At 45.0% G+C, this 15,810-nt stretch overlaps 1 protein-coding gene across 8 annotated transcripts in view; it reads right to left on the minus strand.

Annotated features, from left to right (window-relative positions):
* The window catches only part of camta1a (calmodulin binding transcription activator 1a), a 284,247-nt gene that overhangs the window by 23,385 nt on the left and 245,052 nt on the right, over window positions 1-15,810 (minus strand). For 6 of the 8 annotated variants that reach the window (XM_035159548.2, XM_035159547.2, XM_035159545.2 and 3 more), the window contains 5 exons: window positions 12,838-12,991; window positions 8,259-8,399; window positions 5,271-7,582; window positions 3,137-3,263; window positions 2,608-2,742 (listed from right to left, as the gene is read on the minus strand). In XM_035159548.2, coding sequence (XP_035015439.1) covers window positions 2,608-2,742; window positions 3,137-3,263; window positions 5,271-7,582; window positions 8,259-8,399; window positions 12,838-12,991 — 2,869 coding nt within the window. The remainder of the gene's footprint in view (window positions 1-2,607; window positions 2,743-3,136; window positions 3,264-5,270; window positions 7,583-8,258; window positions 8,400-12,837; window positions 12,992-15,810) is intronic. The other 2 variants (XM_035159560.2, XM_035159550.2) reach the window with 1 other exon arrangement.

A 15,810-nucleotide genomic window follows, 5' to 3' on the forward strand; every position in this document is an offset into this window, starting at 1 on the left:
AGGGACACTTTTTATGTTGTGTGCGTTTTTCTATATATTGACACACTTCGAAATGATACACACACATCAGTTAGATATGATGTTGCATAATTGGTATATGCACATATGAAACCAATCAAAAATGATCTGATCTACAATTTAATTTAAGCTGTTTTTAGATATTGGAAATGCCATTTTTCTAATAAACACATGATTGACCAGGATCAACGCAGCAGAATTAAGATAAAATCCAGAAAAACTTCACAAGTGAAGATTCCAGTGCAAATTACTAAACTTTGTGAACCTCCTCTTGCCTTCGCCTCTCTCAAACACAACATTGCACATTGCCATGAAACAAACAGGGAGCGAAAGCAGACAAGGGGTTAATATAAGTAAGGTAATAGGGTGGGCTGTGTTCTCCCTGAGACAGTCAGCTCCTCCTTAACTGGTTCTGTGAATGGGCCAGTGAGGCAGTAGGGTATGAATGGCGGAGGGATCCACTGGTGCTGCTGTGCATGGGAGCCGCCAGCTCTCGATTACTCACTCCCACTCCCTCAAGAGCCGTCTGCAATGCAGCTGTCCTGTGAGCCTGTGCTTCACCGTGCCCTACTTTATCCTGTCAATGCTGAAGTACTGCAGCAATGCCTCACCAGCAAAACACGCACGCACGCACACACACGCACGCACGCACGCACACACACAATTACTCACACGTTCATTATATTCTGCTGAACATGCCTACAGAAGGTCTCCTGACTCACAGACTTAACTTGGATTTGAACAGAATGGAAATTTGCCAGCCCTGCAGCATCTATTGTTTTATATAGAACTCCTCTTAAATGCAGATTTACAAAAGCTTTCTCACTGTGACGGAGTCACATATAAATACAATGAATAATACATCGATACAAAATCTGTCATTCCATTTGCACTGCTGTATATACATCGAGCGATCTTACTGGCTGACTGCAAGATGAGACACTGAGACAATCTGAACTGATCCGAAAATAAAACTTTGAATATGACGTGATATTTAATTTGCACTTTTCAGAGGAAGATGCTGCAAATGAAAATGAAAATGTCTCACTCACATTTTAATAAAACAGAGTTAACTCTTAAATCAGATTCACTTGGGAGGCTGGCCAGTATGATTTTCAACAATATTCTCCTAATATTCATATAATGTAGAACATAGCAAGATAGTTAAAGGTTAAAACGTCCATAAGGTTCTCTCTTACAGTGGGGAAAATACATTTAACATACCACTATTTCTTTATTAAACACAGCTCCAAGGCAGACACTCACATGGAAGTTTGATAGGACATTGGTATTAACCCCAAGAATTCAGAATAAAAAGACACATTACAATCCAGGACTAAGGTTTTAATAAAGAAGACGACACAGGGAAAAAAGTATTGAAGGTTCTGAGGTGCACCAAGGCAAGACAAGGCACCAGCTGGCTTGACAACGTCAGTTAGTGTTGAAGAAAAAGCAAGAGTACCCACCTCTGAACACAAGAATACAAATCATTTATGAAAACTGTCACACAAGAGACATGATTTTCTACATTGACCTTCTGGATAAGATTGCTGAGCCCTGGTAATCTTTCAACATCTAGATGCTCCTATAAGCACCATTGTAGAAATCATCTGCAAGTGGAAAGAACATCACTCCACCAGCCTCACACACTTCTCACTGGGGGTCAGTAGGTTTGTCAGAGGAGGGGCCTAAGAGCCATAGACTATTGATGGGCTGCTTCTCTCCTAATGGTACTGGCAGAATCAATATTATTGAATGGAAGGACGCATGGAGCTATGGAAATGAAAATTCTTCTCATGAATCTGTTGCCATCAAACAGGATGATGAGGATGAGACCTTCCAGCAGGACAAAGATCCAAAACACACGCTGCAAACGTTCATTTGATTCCAGAGGAAGATGATTAAGTTGTAGGAACGGCCCAGTCAATCTACAGATTTACACCCAACAGAAGATCAACATTCACATGAGGGTAAACAACCCCAGAATGATCAGGAAGAATAGAAACGTCCCAAATGAGGTTAAAGCTGTCACTGCAAACAAAGGCTTTCAATAGTATTTTTCCTGTGTGATTCCTCTTTCACAAAATTACCTTTTGGGTTTTCTGGAAGTTGTGTTGTCTGTTGATGTGTTGAATGATTATTTCCCCCACTGTACATACAACATCTACAACTCAAGCATTTAACAGTGGCCATAAACATAAAATGAACGAGGGAACTGTTCATATCACAGCACAAAATACATGATCAAAACATATTGTTACCGCATATGTGGCTACCAAAGGGTGCCAAAGTGTATGATTTATCTTTTGGCACTTTTCAAAACAGTTAATAACATACAGCAGGTTTGGCTTCAGGGAGAACTAGTGCTTATGAATGTGTATGTTTTGAGGAATTAGTTAAAAGCAAGAGATTTGTACCGTAATAATGATGATTCAGCAGCGCATCAATCAAAATTAACGAAATTAACAGCAGCAGGAGATTTGTGGAGCCAGACAGAAGAATCATTAGACGGGGGGGGGAAAGTACAGAAATCATGATAGAGAGAGATTTGGGGCAAGGGACCAAATGTAAAACTGAAAAGAGACGTACCATCCAGCGAGAGCCAGTCGTGCTGAGATGATGGCAGTGAGGGAAGAGCGCGGGCCTTGTACTCAAACACCACCGAGCTGGAGATGATCTGGCTACTGACGGCCACCTGAAGTGTCACCAGACCTGTGTCATGAGCTGGAGAGGGGGAGGATAATGAGAGTTCAGTGCATGTACGGTATATACACAGCATCAATATTTAATGGTCAGATTGTCAGATGTAGTTCTTAGGATAAAAAGATCACTGTATTTGTACATTTGTACCTGGTCATAATATTTAACCAGTTTATATTTATTTAATTTCAGTAAGAATACATATTTGATTGCTTTGAACTACAGTAGTTTATTGAAATATTACAGATACATTTGTAAATTTATATGAATCCACAATACAAACAAAGTATATAAACTATAAAATGATTTTATGTATAAAGCTGACACTCAAACTCCCCAAATAATATTAATTGTATTAAAAATGTGTAGAATGTGACTTTGCTGACACAATGTGTGAGTGAGCGTCCTCCTGCTTTACCTGGGCAGTAGCAGCGCAGCACCCCAGGTTGGATAAGAGAAGCTGGGACTGAGATCTGGTCAAATAAACAGCTGTAGTTTGTGCTGACCTCTTGCCATGGCCCGGTGATCAGCACCTTAACTCCGCCCTGCAAAACGAGACAAATGGTTAAAACGAACTCATCTTGATTATACTCTGCCATCTAGTGGGCAAAGATGAGAATAGCACCAAGGAAAAGAAAACAGCTTCACTAAACTGATCTCTGCTGCCATCATGTGCAGCACCACACTTACTTCAATGCACTAATTATATTTACTCAACCAACCCTGATATTACACCACTATGTCACCCTCCAGTGGCTGGAAGAGGGGATTACACTGGAAAGAGCATTACCCTGTGCACAACATAACAACAAGTGGTGACCTTTAACCTCCAGGCAATGAAACAAAGGAATGGAAGAAATCCTGGTAAAAAATATATATAAAATAATTTTGTTTTCCCTAAGATATGCATAATGTAACCAGATGCTGTGTAGGTTATAGAAATCTCCATTCAGGTGAATAATTAAGTTTTCTTACATCTATATCGAATCATTACAGCATAATCAGTGTGAAGTGATATCCGTTGTCAAAGATATAACAGTATTTTGCATGGCTGTTTATATTTGCTGGTAATTTATAATCATTCACTTATGGCACAAACGTGTGCATGTGCACAGTGACACCTAGTGTTCGAAGTGGTAACATTACAAGCAGACAGATTAGGAGGTGGTTAAAATTAATGGGATAATGGGATAAACGTACATCATCATGATGGAGTGAATCTAAGGTCCATTGGGTTTAGGGGGATATATATTGGTATATGCATAATCATTTTTTCATAAACTTGAAACTGTAAAATTGTTTAATTTTTGCTGTCTTAGAATGAGGTGCTGGTCCGGAACTGGTCTTCTTACACAGAGACTGCCATGTTGCACTGACATGCTTCTACAGTAGCCCAGAATGGACAAACCAAAGAGGACCTGTAGTGTTTTAACTGATGGCCATTGCAGGTTCTCCTACAAGCTTGGGAGAGGAGGGTGAGGTGATGGGTTGAAATATGCATCTTTATTGATAGAGAACACAAAATCCCACACACTGAAACTTTAAGATGAGTTAAAGCTCAGCCTAATATTTGGGGATGTGTTTACTATTCAGCTGGAGACAGCAGCACTCAAAAGTTGCTAATCACATGCAGCTGGATTTGTCCGCTACTCTGTCAAAACGAACGACTGCTGCAAATGATAATGGGTTTGGTTTTTATGGTCTGTAACTCTGATGTCCCTTTTAACACCTCTGAACACACCGATTGACTGAGACAGATGTTTGCATGTTAAAACACCAAAATAAAATGTCTGCAACCATAGTTTATGGTTTGGTTAGCATAGTTTAGTTTCAACTATATCTATCTTTTAATGTCATCCAAACACAAAATATTGTGTCTCATAGTCTTTCAGTGTGGCAATGGACACATTCACATACACACAGCGAAAAGAGTGAATCAATACGCTGTGCACAGCTCTGCGATGAAATACAATTTTACCAAAGCATAAATTAAGGGCAGCCACGAATAAATCAATGTATAGGAACAACTCGGCTCCTCGTTTTCATTTCAAAACTTTATTTTGATTTTTTTATTATCTAGAGCCTAAAAGTTGTACTTTCCTATTCCAAGATAACACTAAATATAAATAATATTTATAATGTAGTTTGAAAGATAGGGAAAAATCTTGACAATGTAAAGGATACCTAGTTTAGTTATAATAAGTATAAATACTAATAAAATAAAATAACATACAAATTTGTTTCGAAAGTGCCATTCAAAACCAGTCATAAAATAAAATATAAGTACAGAGATCGCAAAACATAGAAAAGCCAGATGTCAATTGACCTTACTTCTATTTTATTTGTTCATGTATTTATTTATTCTTTTACTTTAGTTTTTACTTGGAAAGAAATGGGCTGAACTTTATTTCAAACTATTGCACGGCTCTGGTTCTAAATGCAGAATTCTGTCAATTTCTCATGACCCAGCATCTGGCACATACGTTATAAGCAAAAGAAGATCTGTAAAAAAAAAGAGTGGATGTGAAAAAATAAAGTGTCCAGTCACTCACCTCAGGGTAGGACCACTCAGGAGAGTAGTCAGTGACCATGAAGAGCCGACCTGTGGCCTGAAGCATCCCCAGAGCCCCCTGCGCTACAGCTGCAGAGACCACCTCCGCTACATTCATGTAGGACAACGATCCTGCATCTGTGTTTCCCCCTGCTCCGGCCCCTGCGCTCAGAGACTGGGGACTGCAGCAGGATTGAAGGCAGAGCTCGGAGCTGCTGTATCCAGAGCCCCTCGCCCCTCCGTCCTCCTGGCCCTGCTGGGGGGGCCCACCAGCTGTGTTCTGGCTGTCGGAGCTGTGGGACGTGACGAGCTGGTGAGCATACAAGGCTCCTCCAGCTGACATGGTGGCACCACTGCCATCCACTGAGATGAAGTCATTGATGAGGTCAGAGAACTGGTTTCCAAAAGAGATGTCAAAGTGATCCAAGCTGATCTCCATGCCTGTCCCCCCTGCTCCTCCGTTGCTGGCTCCTCCACCGAGCCCCTGATGGGGGCCAACAGAGTTATAGAGTCCCTGGACCATGCTTGTGCCTTGGAGGAGAGGCTGCAGCTGCTGTTGCTGCTGGGAGCGGTTGCTGCCATCGTTGTTGTTGTTTCCATTGTGAATCGCTACTCCTTCTCCTGCACCTCCATTCCCTCCTCCGCTACCGTCCGAAGCCTGTTGCATGTAGTGCTCTGCACCCCCTCCCTCTCCATTTCCTGCCCCACAGGCCTGAATGTGGTCTCCTGGCTTAAGCATGTTCTCTGCTCCATTCTCAGAGGCTCCAGCCTGGGCTGAGCCCACGCTGCCTTGCTGCTCTAGACCCACCACCTCCTCGTGCTCAGTGCCAAGTCCAGGAAAGCTCCCCTGGTACTGAAGCAACTGAAGAGAGCCAGCGTGGCCGGGACCCTCTGTGGGTGAGCCTCCGTTACAGTTGGCCCTGTGCTGGGTCTGGTGGCCCTGGTGGTGGTGGTGAAGGTGGCCGTTAGTGCCGGGGGTGTCTGTCTTCACCACCTGCATCCCCATGTAAGCTCCAGAGTCATGAGAGTTGTGCTCCATCAAGTGTGTTTTCTGGCCCATGCCGGGCCTCCCCTGCTGAGGCTGGCCAGTCTGAGAGGCATCCTGGAGGAAGAAGCTGGGGGAACGATTCTGGTGCTGCATGTGAGGACTGGACATGGCTTGACCATAGCTCACTGTGGTGGTGTTGGAAGTATAGTCCTGCTTGGCATCGATGGCACTGAAATCCATCTGCTCTAGGGTAGTGCTAGGACTGAGACCCCCACCAGAGGGAAGCAGGGAGCCCCCTGGGGTCAGACTAAGGCTTCCCTGGCCTGAACCAGCACCAGATGCCACAGCCACCCCACTGCCACAGTTCACTACTGCCCCCACCTGGTAGCCACTCTCTGTGGCCAGCTGCTGCTCAAATGATGTGTCTTCTGTCTTGATATTCTTCACCAAAGCTGAGTTGAAGATGTAGGCATTGTCTGACATGGTGGGGGAGCGCTGGAGAGTGCCGTTGGTGCCATTGCTGCCACCAGAGGAAGATGAGGTCGAGGAAGAGTTGCCCTCTGTCTTCATTGCACTGCCTCCATATGTCTGGCCTTGTTTGGGGTTGTTCAGGAAGCAGTCGGGGTCAAAGTTCATATTGGTCTCTGGGATCTTGATGCCTCCAGCGTCTAGACTGCTGGAGAGCACCAGTTCCTCAGACACCCCAGCAGCAGTCAACATGGACAGGCTGTCTCCTGCTGCGGTGGTCCCAGGTTCCCCCACTCCTCCACTGGGGAAGGCAAACTTGTGACGATCAGAGGTCACAGACAGCACCAAGCCCTGTGAGGTGGCATCTGCACCCATCAGGTGAGTGTTGGGACCCCCGGTGGGAGACATGCTGTACACGGGATCGCCAGTGACCTCAGACATAAAGACACTCTGGGACAGGCCAGACATGACGGAGGCCACGTGGCTCATCCCTGTCACCACGGGGCTGTCAGCCATGTCTGGATCGCTGTTGAGGCCGCTGCTGATGGAGACAGGGGAGTTCTGCGTGGTGTCGGGGACTTCAACCTGGTTGGTGGACGACACCTCTGTGCTGTTCTGGTGCAGCAGGACCGGCTTGTGGACTTTGCCGTTGCGTTTCTCCCTGGCGCTGCCCCCTCCGCCTCCCCCGGAGCTTTTGCCGCCACCGTGGGCACTGTGCTCGGTCTTCCCCTCCGACACATCATTGTTTTGCACCTCAGAGTGGGCACTGCTGTAACCACCTGAGCGGGGGTCCACTTTGGGGGAGATGATGCGGTGTTTGGCGCTGTTGCATTTGTGGTGCACGCTGCTCCCTGCACCTATACGAGGACAAACACAGGAAAAGACGTTGGGGATTTGGATGGGCGAGGAGGGTAAAGAAAAGAGTAAGGACAGAAAAGACAAAATTTGAGTGTACTTGAAAATTGGATGAAACTAACACTGAAGGAGCCGAAACAAAGATGGATGACTTGTTTTTTTCCCGTATTTATCATTCTGTGGGAGACTGCTTTCTTTTAGGGGAGATAAAACTAACCTTTCTTTATAGTTCAAAGAGATCGAAGCGTATGGGACATTTTGCATGACTTGTTACCTTAAGTCATCAGAAATAAAAAACTCACATTTTTTACACACAATAATTTGTTTTTATCAATCTCTAAACCGCTGCTCTACATGTTTTCCCCTGAGTTATAGCCGAAGTGAAATCACACCACTTAAAATATAAGATTGACTAGCGTGACATTTGAGAACAGCTTGGCTATTTCAGATATGGCCCTGACACGGTTATCAGTAAACAAAACAATAACAAACAAACAAAAAGAAAGCAATAACCCCCGAAACTCAATTTCAGTATAAATCACCTGCCAGTAAAAGACCTCAGCCACCTCGTCTGCTCTACCATATAACAAACAGTATCTTTATGGCCTTTGTGCTTATCTCATTGAATTCTCAAGTTCCCTCTTGAGAATAAGCTCCATCCCACCCGCTCGCCCTTACCCAGGGTGCCCGTGCAGAGGCAGTTGTGAGTCCGGGGAGGTGGCTTAGTTTGGTGGCTGTCCAGAATCTGTTGCACTAGCTGCTCCACTGAGAAGCCAGAGCTGCTGTTCCCATTGCTGCAAGTCCACTTGATGCCATGAACTGCCGGGAGAGAGGAGGAGACAGAGACGTCAGCCAGCCCAACAGACCACCAGCCACGCCAACCCCCCGCCCCAACCACTGTCCTCTGTGTCTACCTGCCAGTATGCCTCCAGTGGCTCACTGGACACCTCTGAAATGCCAAAGTTAGAAAGATGCAATAGAAAACTTTGGTTTGTCCTGAATGGAAACAAAGTGGCCAAAGAAAATAATGTAATTTCATTTATTAGAGAAGCATTACTTTTGGTTTCATATACATGCTCCGACTATTCTTGATTTCCATGCTCTATCCGCCTTCCCCTTTATTTTGAAATGACTATAAACTCCAGCATCTTTCCTCCTTGTACCGATGTCTCTTGTCTCCTTGGTCCAGAAACGAGCAGTTGCTTTTCTCTCGTCTCACCTCACTGTAATGTCAAGCCTCGTGTTGTGCACTGTTCATTCTCTATTGTGCCTCTCTCCCTCCCATGTGTCAGCATCTGTAGCCTCCCCTGTGCGAGTGCTGATGAAGGTGACAGTAACATCAATCCTTCCGCCCTCCACCCTTACCCCGATCTATATGAGTATGTTCAGACAGGAGGAGCCTGTGGGGAGGGAACATCACCTAGCTGCTGCCAGATCAGCTGCGGCACCAAAGGAGAAAGAGAGGCTTGCTCCTGTGAAGCTCCGCTCGCTGCCTCAGTCACACCTCGCAAGCACCTCCTAATACCTTTTCTCCGCTCCACTTGTTAAACAGCCAACACTTCTGATGAGACAGATAGTGGTTTTAGTGGCTATAAGGTGGAAGGAGACACCGCTGAGTGCTGCAGTGCGCAGGCTCTCAACCGGTACAAAAATGTAAATGTTCGGAAGTGAAGCATATTTAGACCATCAAACAAAATCAAGCCAACTTTAATTCAAGTTCCTCGCACTTCAGCACCTTTTTTAGGTACATTTTCCACACATATATATATGTATATAAAGAGAGGGGAGGTTTCACCATACATTCTTTGGTGCATGTCTGTTTCCATATCTGATAAAAGGAGATAGAATAAGAGGGCGAGCATAAGGCAGATTAAAGACAGAGATAGTTAATGAGAACTTTAAAAAAAAAAACCGGGAAACATGATTGCATGACTGTGATAAGGATCGAACTTGAAAGCTCCAAGATCCTTCGGCAGATTACCGGCCGGTCACCAGCAGATGTCAGCAGAGCGGCTGTGATCAAGCTACGATCACACGCTGCACAGAAAACTCACTGTGGCAGGTTAAAGAAACACAAACAGGATAATTTTCGATCTATTGTAAACTCAGATTTTAATAATCCATTAATCTACAGGGAGTGAGCTGAAGCAAAAAAAATGACTGGACCCCAAATGTGACAGGAAACTTTCATCAAATGTCAAAGTAATTACTCCACAAACGTGTCTAGAGATCTTATTTGACGGTGAGTCACCATTCACATCCTGACACTGTAATTAAAATAGGCCGAATGAGGTGATGCTAGTCTTACTAACACAAATAAAAATGCAGACATGAATCCCCCCCCTGCAGGACAGAGGAGCATCCATTCGACTGATCTGCCTCCGGGATTTAAATTGAATTTTATTTTACTTTTAATGTGTCTGTCAAACATAAATGAAACAAGAAAGAATGAGATTTATTTCATAGTGTTTTAAATACACAATAACAAGATGCATAGACCTGGTTATGAAGCATTTAAAAACCATTGGAAAGCCTTTACATAAATACATCTTTTCATGGGAGCCTTGTGTGACAGGTTACATCCACCATGCAGTGCCATTCCTATTTGTCCAAACGACCCTGATCCCTTATGCCAGAATTGCCACAGCCCTCCGTCATCCAGACAGACGTCACCCCCGGAGACTCTGGGTTGTTGAGGTACAGTTACCACCGTGTCTGCCTGTCCGCCTCACTCTCACTGAGGGTTATGTTCCAAAGCAGACGTGACAGAAGCAGTGCCACTAGGCTTAATCCCAGTGGCAGCGACAGCACAGGCACCACACAGCAACCCAGTCACATCATCATCCCGATGACTGCATCCTGTCATGAGCAGCATCACACAGCCCTAATGACAAATGCGGTGGATCTGTGGGACACATGCATATCCCATCTGGCTGTCTCTGCGCCACTGGGCACTATATGGGACAGCGGAGTGCAATAGTTTATAAGATGTCCAGCCCTGTGTGTCTCGCCTTGGTCTTTTGTTCTGAGGCCCTGTCTGTCTGGCCTGGAGATAGGCCTTCTGTCTGTCTGTGTATTTGTTAAAGCCGCTCATGCGCTATCTGTCAGCAGGCCGGGGGCATAGCTGGGGAGAGCGCCGCGTGTTTATAGCAAAAGACCAAAAGAGTGAATCAAGCTGGCTGCCTTGTCTATGGAACTGTAGCGTGACTGAGTAGTGATGCCACTTTTCTTACCCCCCCGTCTCACCCCCTCTGCTGCGTATCTTTCTCATCAAATACTGCGGGGTGTTAAGGAGGACAAGGTCGGACAAGGCCATGTTTCACGGGACTTGTATTTAAACCGCGGTGTGTGTGCATCCATGCATGTGAAAGTCTTGTGACTGAGAGCACGGGTGTGTGAGTGTGTTTTTGTCATGGGGAGACGGGAAAAGCTCAACTGATCCATGAAATCCACATTTTTCCTTTGTTGTTGTTGTTTTGTTTTTTTTGTATCATTAGAGGTGTCAAATGGCTCATGCACTGAAATGTCTTGAGAGGAAGAAGCAAAGGGAAGAGCAAAGTGAGATGGAAGAGGGCAATTAAACTGAAAAGTTGACATTGTTCTAAAAACAACTATTTGATATTTAACTAAGGGTTTGTTTGTTGGTAAGAGTCAGCTTGTGAAATAGGAACCCTCTTCATTATATAACAGTAATTTACGAACATACAGCCAAACAAACCTTATGTGACCCAGAGTCAAACGACTGTTGTGAGATCTTGCACCAAAGTGAAACTACAGAATTTGATTCTTGATAAAGGGAAAATTAAAATCTTGCTAGTTTATCTATGGAAACTCTGAGGAATATACAAAACTAATATATGCAAGTTTATTTTCCTGTTTAATGAGAAGAGCAAACATAATTTAACATGAAATAACGTATAGATAATACAGCATGACTTCATAGCTGCAAGTCTGCGCTCCCCTTATTGGGATGGGGGGGGTTGTTTTCTCATGAAACCACTAGGTGACACTGTTGCTCCATCACTGGGCTTGTGTTGACACGCTGGCTCCTCCAAGGGAAAGACACGGGGACAGAGGAGGAGAAAAATAGAAAGCAAAGACAGACAGCAGGAGAGGGATTTTTTTCCTCTTTATGTTGCTCCCTCATCTCGCCTGGCAGCTAGAAGGCATCTCACACTCGCGGTCTTTGTCCCAACAACTCCCAAAGTTAATGACTTTAAGCATTACTGCAAATTGTGCTTGGGTTTTTTTACATTAAGCCACAGATGTAATGAATACAGTAAGGCTGTTGTTGCTCAGTTGCTGTCCCGAGGTGAGGCTTTATGTTCAAATATGCCCTAAAACTGATACTAAGCAAAGCAGTGAGGAGGATAACAGTGATGATGGTCTGGACTGCCTTGTCAGTATGCAGCCAGCACGCGTGTGTGCTTGTAAAGCTGCTGACACGTTCCTCTTTACCTGGCCACATCACCAATAATTGGCCATTGGAATATCAGTCACAGGCCTGCTGGCCCCTGCCAGACGCACCCAATTCACAGTCTGGTTGTTAAAGGTATCTTAACAGCTCGCTGAAAGATTTTCAACGGCCCAGCAGCCCCATTTGGCTATTATCATTATCAGACAAACCTTGACTTTTTCCAAAACATTGCCTCAGTATTTAGGCAGTTCTTAAGAATCATAAACACACACATAGTGAATCCCGCAGAGCATTAAAAAAGCTGATAACGACAGGAATCAATCCATTGAGGAGGAAGAGAAAGAGAGGAAGGGGGATTTCTGGTGAGTAAAACATTCTTGCTCCCACGCACTAACAAGAATCAATAACCAGCTCGCTGCCCTCCTCTGTCTTGACTTCCTTCATGGGCCAGAGAGGAGGCGCACTCTCAGCCTGGCCAGAGTGGTGCCAGAGGTCTGGGGGAAGAGCTGGACTTTGACCCGTAACTAGCAGATGGCTCCAGGAGGAGAACACACTCATATAACAGTGTAGGATGCACTGGCCGAAGATGCTTTCTGACTGAGGTGCTGAGGGCACTTAGTGTACCAGCTACCCGCTAATAGGAGTGGACATAAAATGCTCAGACAAAAACAACAGCCACTATGTTTTAATCTTTTTATGCATATGAACTAGTAAAAACTATAAAAAGCTTTTAAAAAAAAGAGGACTGTTTATATCAAAGGCTTTGGATAAACGTTTGGACAAGGACGACAACAATAAAGATGAATGTATAGTTCTGAATGGGATTATTCAAATACTCACACATGGGCTTGAGCTGACCGATAAGCTCCTCCTTGGTCCACTTGGCCCACTCCTTCTTGTCTGTATTGATGGAGCACAGTATGGGACCGCATGGCTTCCCACAATCCTCAATGGCTGGAACATTCAAATAGTGGACGAGCACAATATCAGGGTTCTGTGGGGAAAACAGAGCGCATGGGAGGGGGGCGGGAGTTAGAAGAGATGGCATAGTAGATAGGGAGCCCTGGTTTCTTGAATGTACAGTAGTGGAGTGGTAGTGACACTTAGATACCGCGGCTCAGCTGTGAGGGCTTTTATGTGGGACGAGCCAGCTGGTTGTTGAGGAATCAAATGTTGCTGGAGTATAGTACAGTAGCACTGTGTGGTGACCTTCACACAAACACAACAGAGTCCGAGCACAGAGGAGCGAACGCAACACACAACCAGAACAAATCTCGGATCAGAAATCTGCCATAATCTCACTCATTATGTCACTATCTGTATCTGCAAATGTGTGTGTGCCTGGGAATGTATGTGTGTGTGTGTGTGTGTGTGTGTTTGTGTTCATTCATGTGTGTGTTTGTACGTGCATATGTGTGATAATTACAATGTGTGCCCATGTAACACACTTGTGGCATTTTGTCAAGTCCTCCCACATGGTGAGCCGATGCCCTCAATTAACTCTGCCTGTATTTACCAAGTCAAAACTCAACAATTTGCCGCCTGCAAATTGTTACTAGGTTACCTCGGCAAATTCCCTAAATTGACAGCTTATGGATAATAGGTGGCGTTTAAAGGGAATGTTGTGCTGGTATGAATAACATCAATTTGCCTCTGTGATCATGAAAAGCTTTGATTACCGAGCAAGGCGAAAAAGGAACACGAGGAATGTTCCTGTTTCAGTCCTTATCGCTCCCGATTTATTATAAAACATCCAACTGCCACTAAGCGCACAAACATACAAATATAGTACAATTTACCTACAGTGGCACATAGGGTACAAATAACAAATAAAAGTTGCACTGAATTACGGAGCTTTAAGCAATTAAATTTAATCAGGTGCAGAGCATATGGAAGAAAAGTGTTCGGGAGATGTATGAATGAAATAAAAGAGCACACACAAAACTACACACAAACACACACACACACACACACACACTCACGGCTAAACAAGATGCAAGCATCGACAAACCAACAAAGACCTTGATAGAGAAAAATGCCGTGACAACACGTGTGTGTTACTGCAGTTTGAAGCTTCATCAGTACTAAGTGGCAAATAAATCAAGGTGCTGCTACTGTAGGTCTGTGCTCCCTCTCAGTGCGTACCATTAATCTGTGAGCACCCCTCCTCTCTCCTCTCCCCTTTCATCACACAGGGGTGTGGTTGGGGGGGGGACGGGGAGACATATCCACATAAACAATTACTTCTGTGGGGAAAAGAAACATCTCAGCAACGAGTACAACCTATGATTTGTCTGTGGAGCCACGGCTCCGGCAGTGGAACAGGAACCCGACGTATGCAAAGCAGCCTCAGGACGACAGATGACCTCCCTCCCCAGTGTGAGCTGGAGCTGGACTTTGCTGAGCGTTATCTCACTGTTTTCCTTGTCCCCTGTCATTGGTATGGACACTAGGTGATGAGCGCTGCACTGTTAGGATGGAGATGGCACAGGGCGGCGTGCGATGCACCCAGATGGCACCACCAGCTGTGTCAATAGCTACGAGATGCCCTCAATCTTTACTTGGAATGAGCGCGGCGCGGAATGTAGACGGCTTCATTCAATTATGAGCGTACATGCATGTATGTGGATGAATGGGTGCAGTCGGGGGTGAATGTGCACACACACAGCTCACGCAATAAGTAGACGCACACACAAACTAATTAGCATAATGTAACAGACGCATATATATACTCAAAAGACATTTACGGATTTGCTGAACACAATCGTACACGTGGTTACAAACAGTCTCCTCCTTCCAACACCCACGCTACCAGCTGTTTCCCACCTTTTCACACAGGGCTACACAAATATGCACTGGAAACAAAAGACCGCAAGGCCGCCATGCACCTCATTCAAACAAAAGTAATCTGCGTCTCCGTGCTATACTGTTAGGAATCTGCCAAACCACAGAGGGAGCCGTGTGGGAGTGTGTGACGTCTGGAACTTTCCCTTCACTTTCCCCCTGCCTCTGTGTCTCGTCTTTACACCGAGTTTAACTGTTCTCTTCAAACTCAGGGCCCACCTCCACTCTGAGAGGAAAACAACACAATGAAAATGTAAAGCGTCACATAAATCTATCAGGATGGTAATTTAATTTAATTTCCTGCTGGCCGCTTTCTTTTTCCACAGTGTAATATCAGGAGCTGGTTCTCCAGGAGTAGGTGAAAAGGGCTGAGGGGGAACTTTTTGCCTGGATACTATTTTCCAGAGAAAATGAGATCTCATTAACTTATTGATTAATTGTGTAATGTAGTCTTTGGGTTGTTTTTTCACTCGTTTCCCAAGCGGGTCTCAGGGCAGCTTTCCAGCCCCACTTCCGCAGTGGAAGACTGGGATAGAGTTGCAGGAGCCTGTGCAGAGCGTGTGGACCCGGGTGAGATGCTGCTTGTGTCTTTGAATCAGTTCGAATGATAGTGTGTCTGTGTATCTGCGCTTGAGCCTATAAATACATACATGTGAGCCATGGCTGTAAGCGTGTGTGCTAAAGATTCACATGTTAAGGCGTTATGTCTCCAGCCAGCGTTTTGATGTTGATGTGTTGTGTTAATGTTTACTGCGCCTCCCAAGAACAGATGGATAGATGTTGAGCTAATTACTAGCAGAGTCTTGGGGAGTCAGCCATGGGGGCGGAAGGCCTGCTGAGTGGGTGGTGGAGCGCCTTCCTGCCCCTCCCTTCACCACTCACTCTCACAAACACACGCAAACGCATCAGTACACAAAGCCAGGCATGCACGGCAACAAAAATGTACACAATCGTGCACACGTCACACAA

Source organism: Hippoglossus stenolepis, chromosome 6 (assembly GCF_022539355.2).
Source record: "Hippoglossus stenolepis isolate QCI-W04-F060 chromosome 6, HSTE1.2, whole genome shotgun sequence".
NCBI classification, from domain to species: domain Eukaryota; kingdom Metazoa; phylum Chordata; class Actinopteri; order Pleuronectiformes; family Pleuronectidae; genus Hippoglossus; species Hippoglossus stenolepis.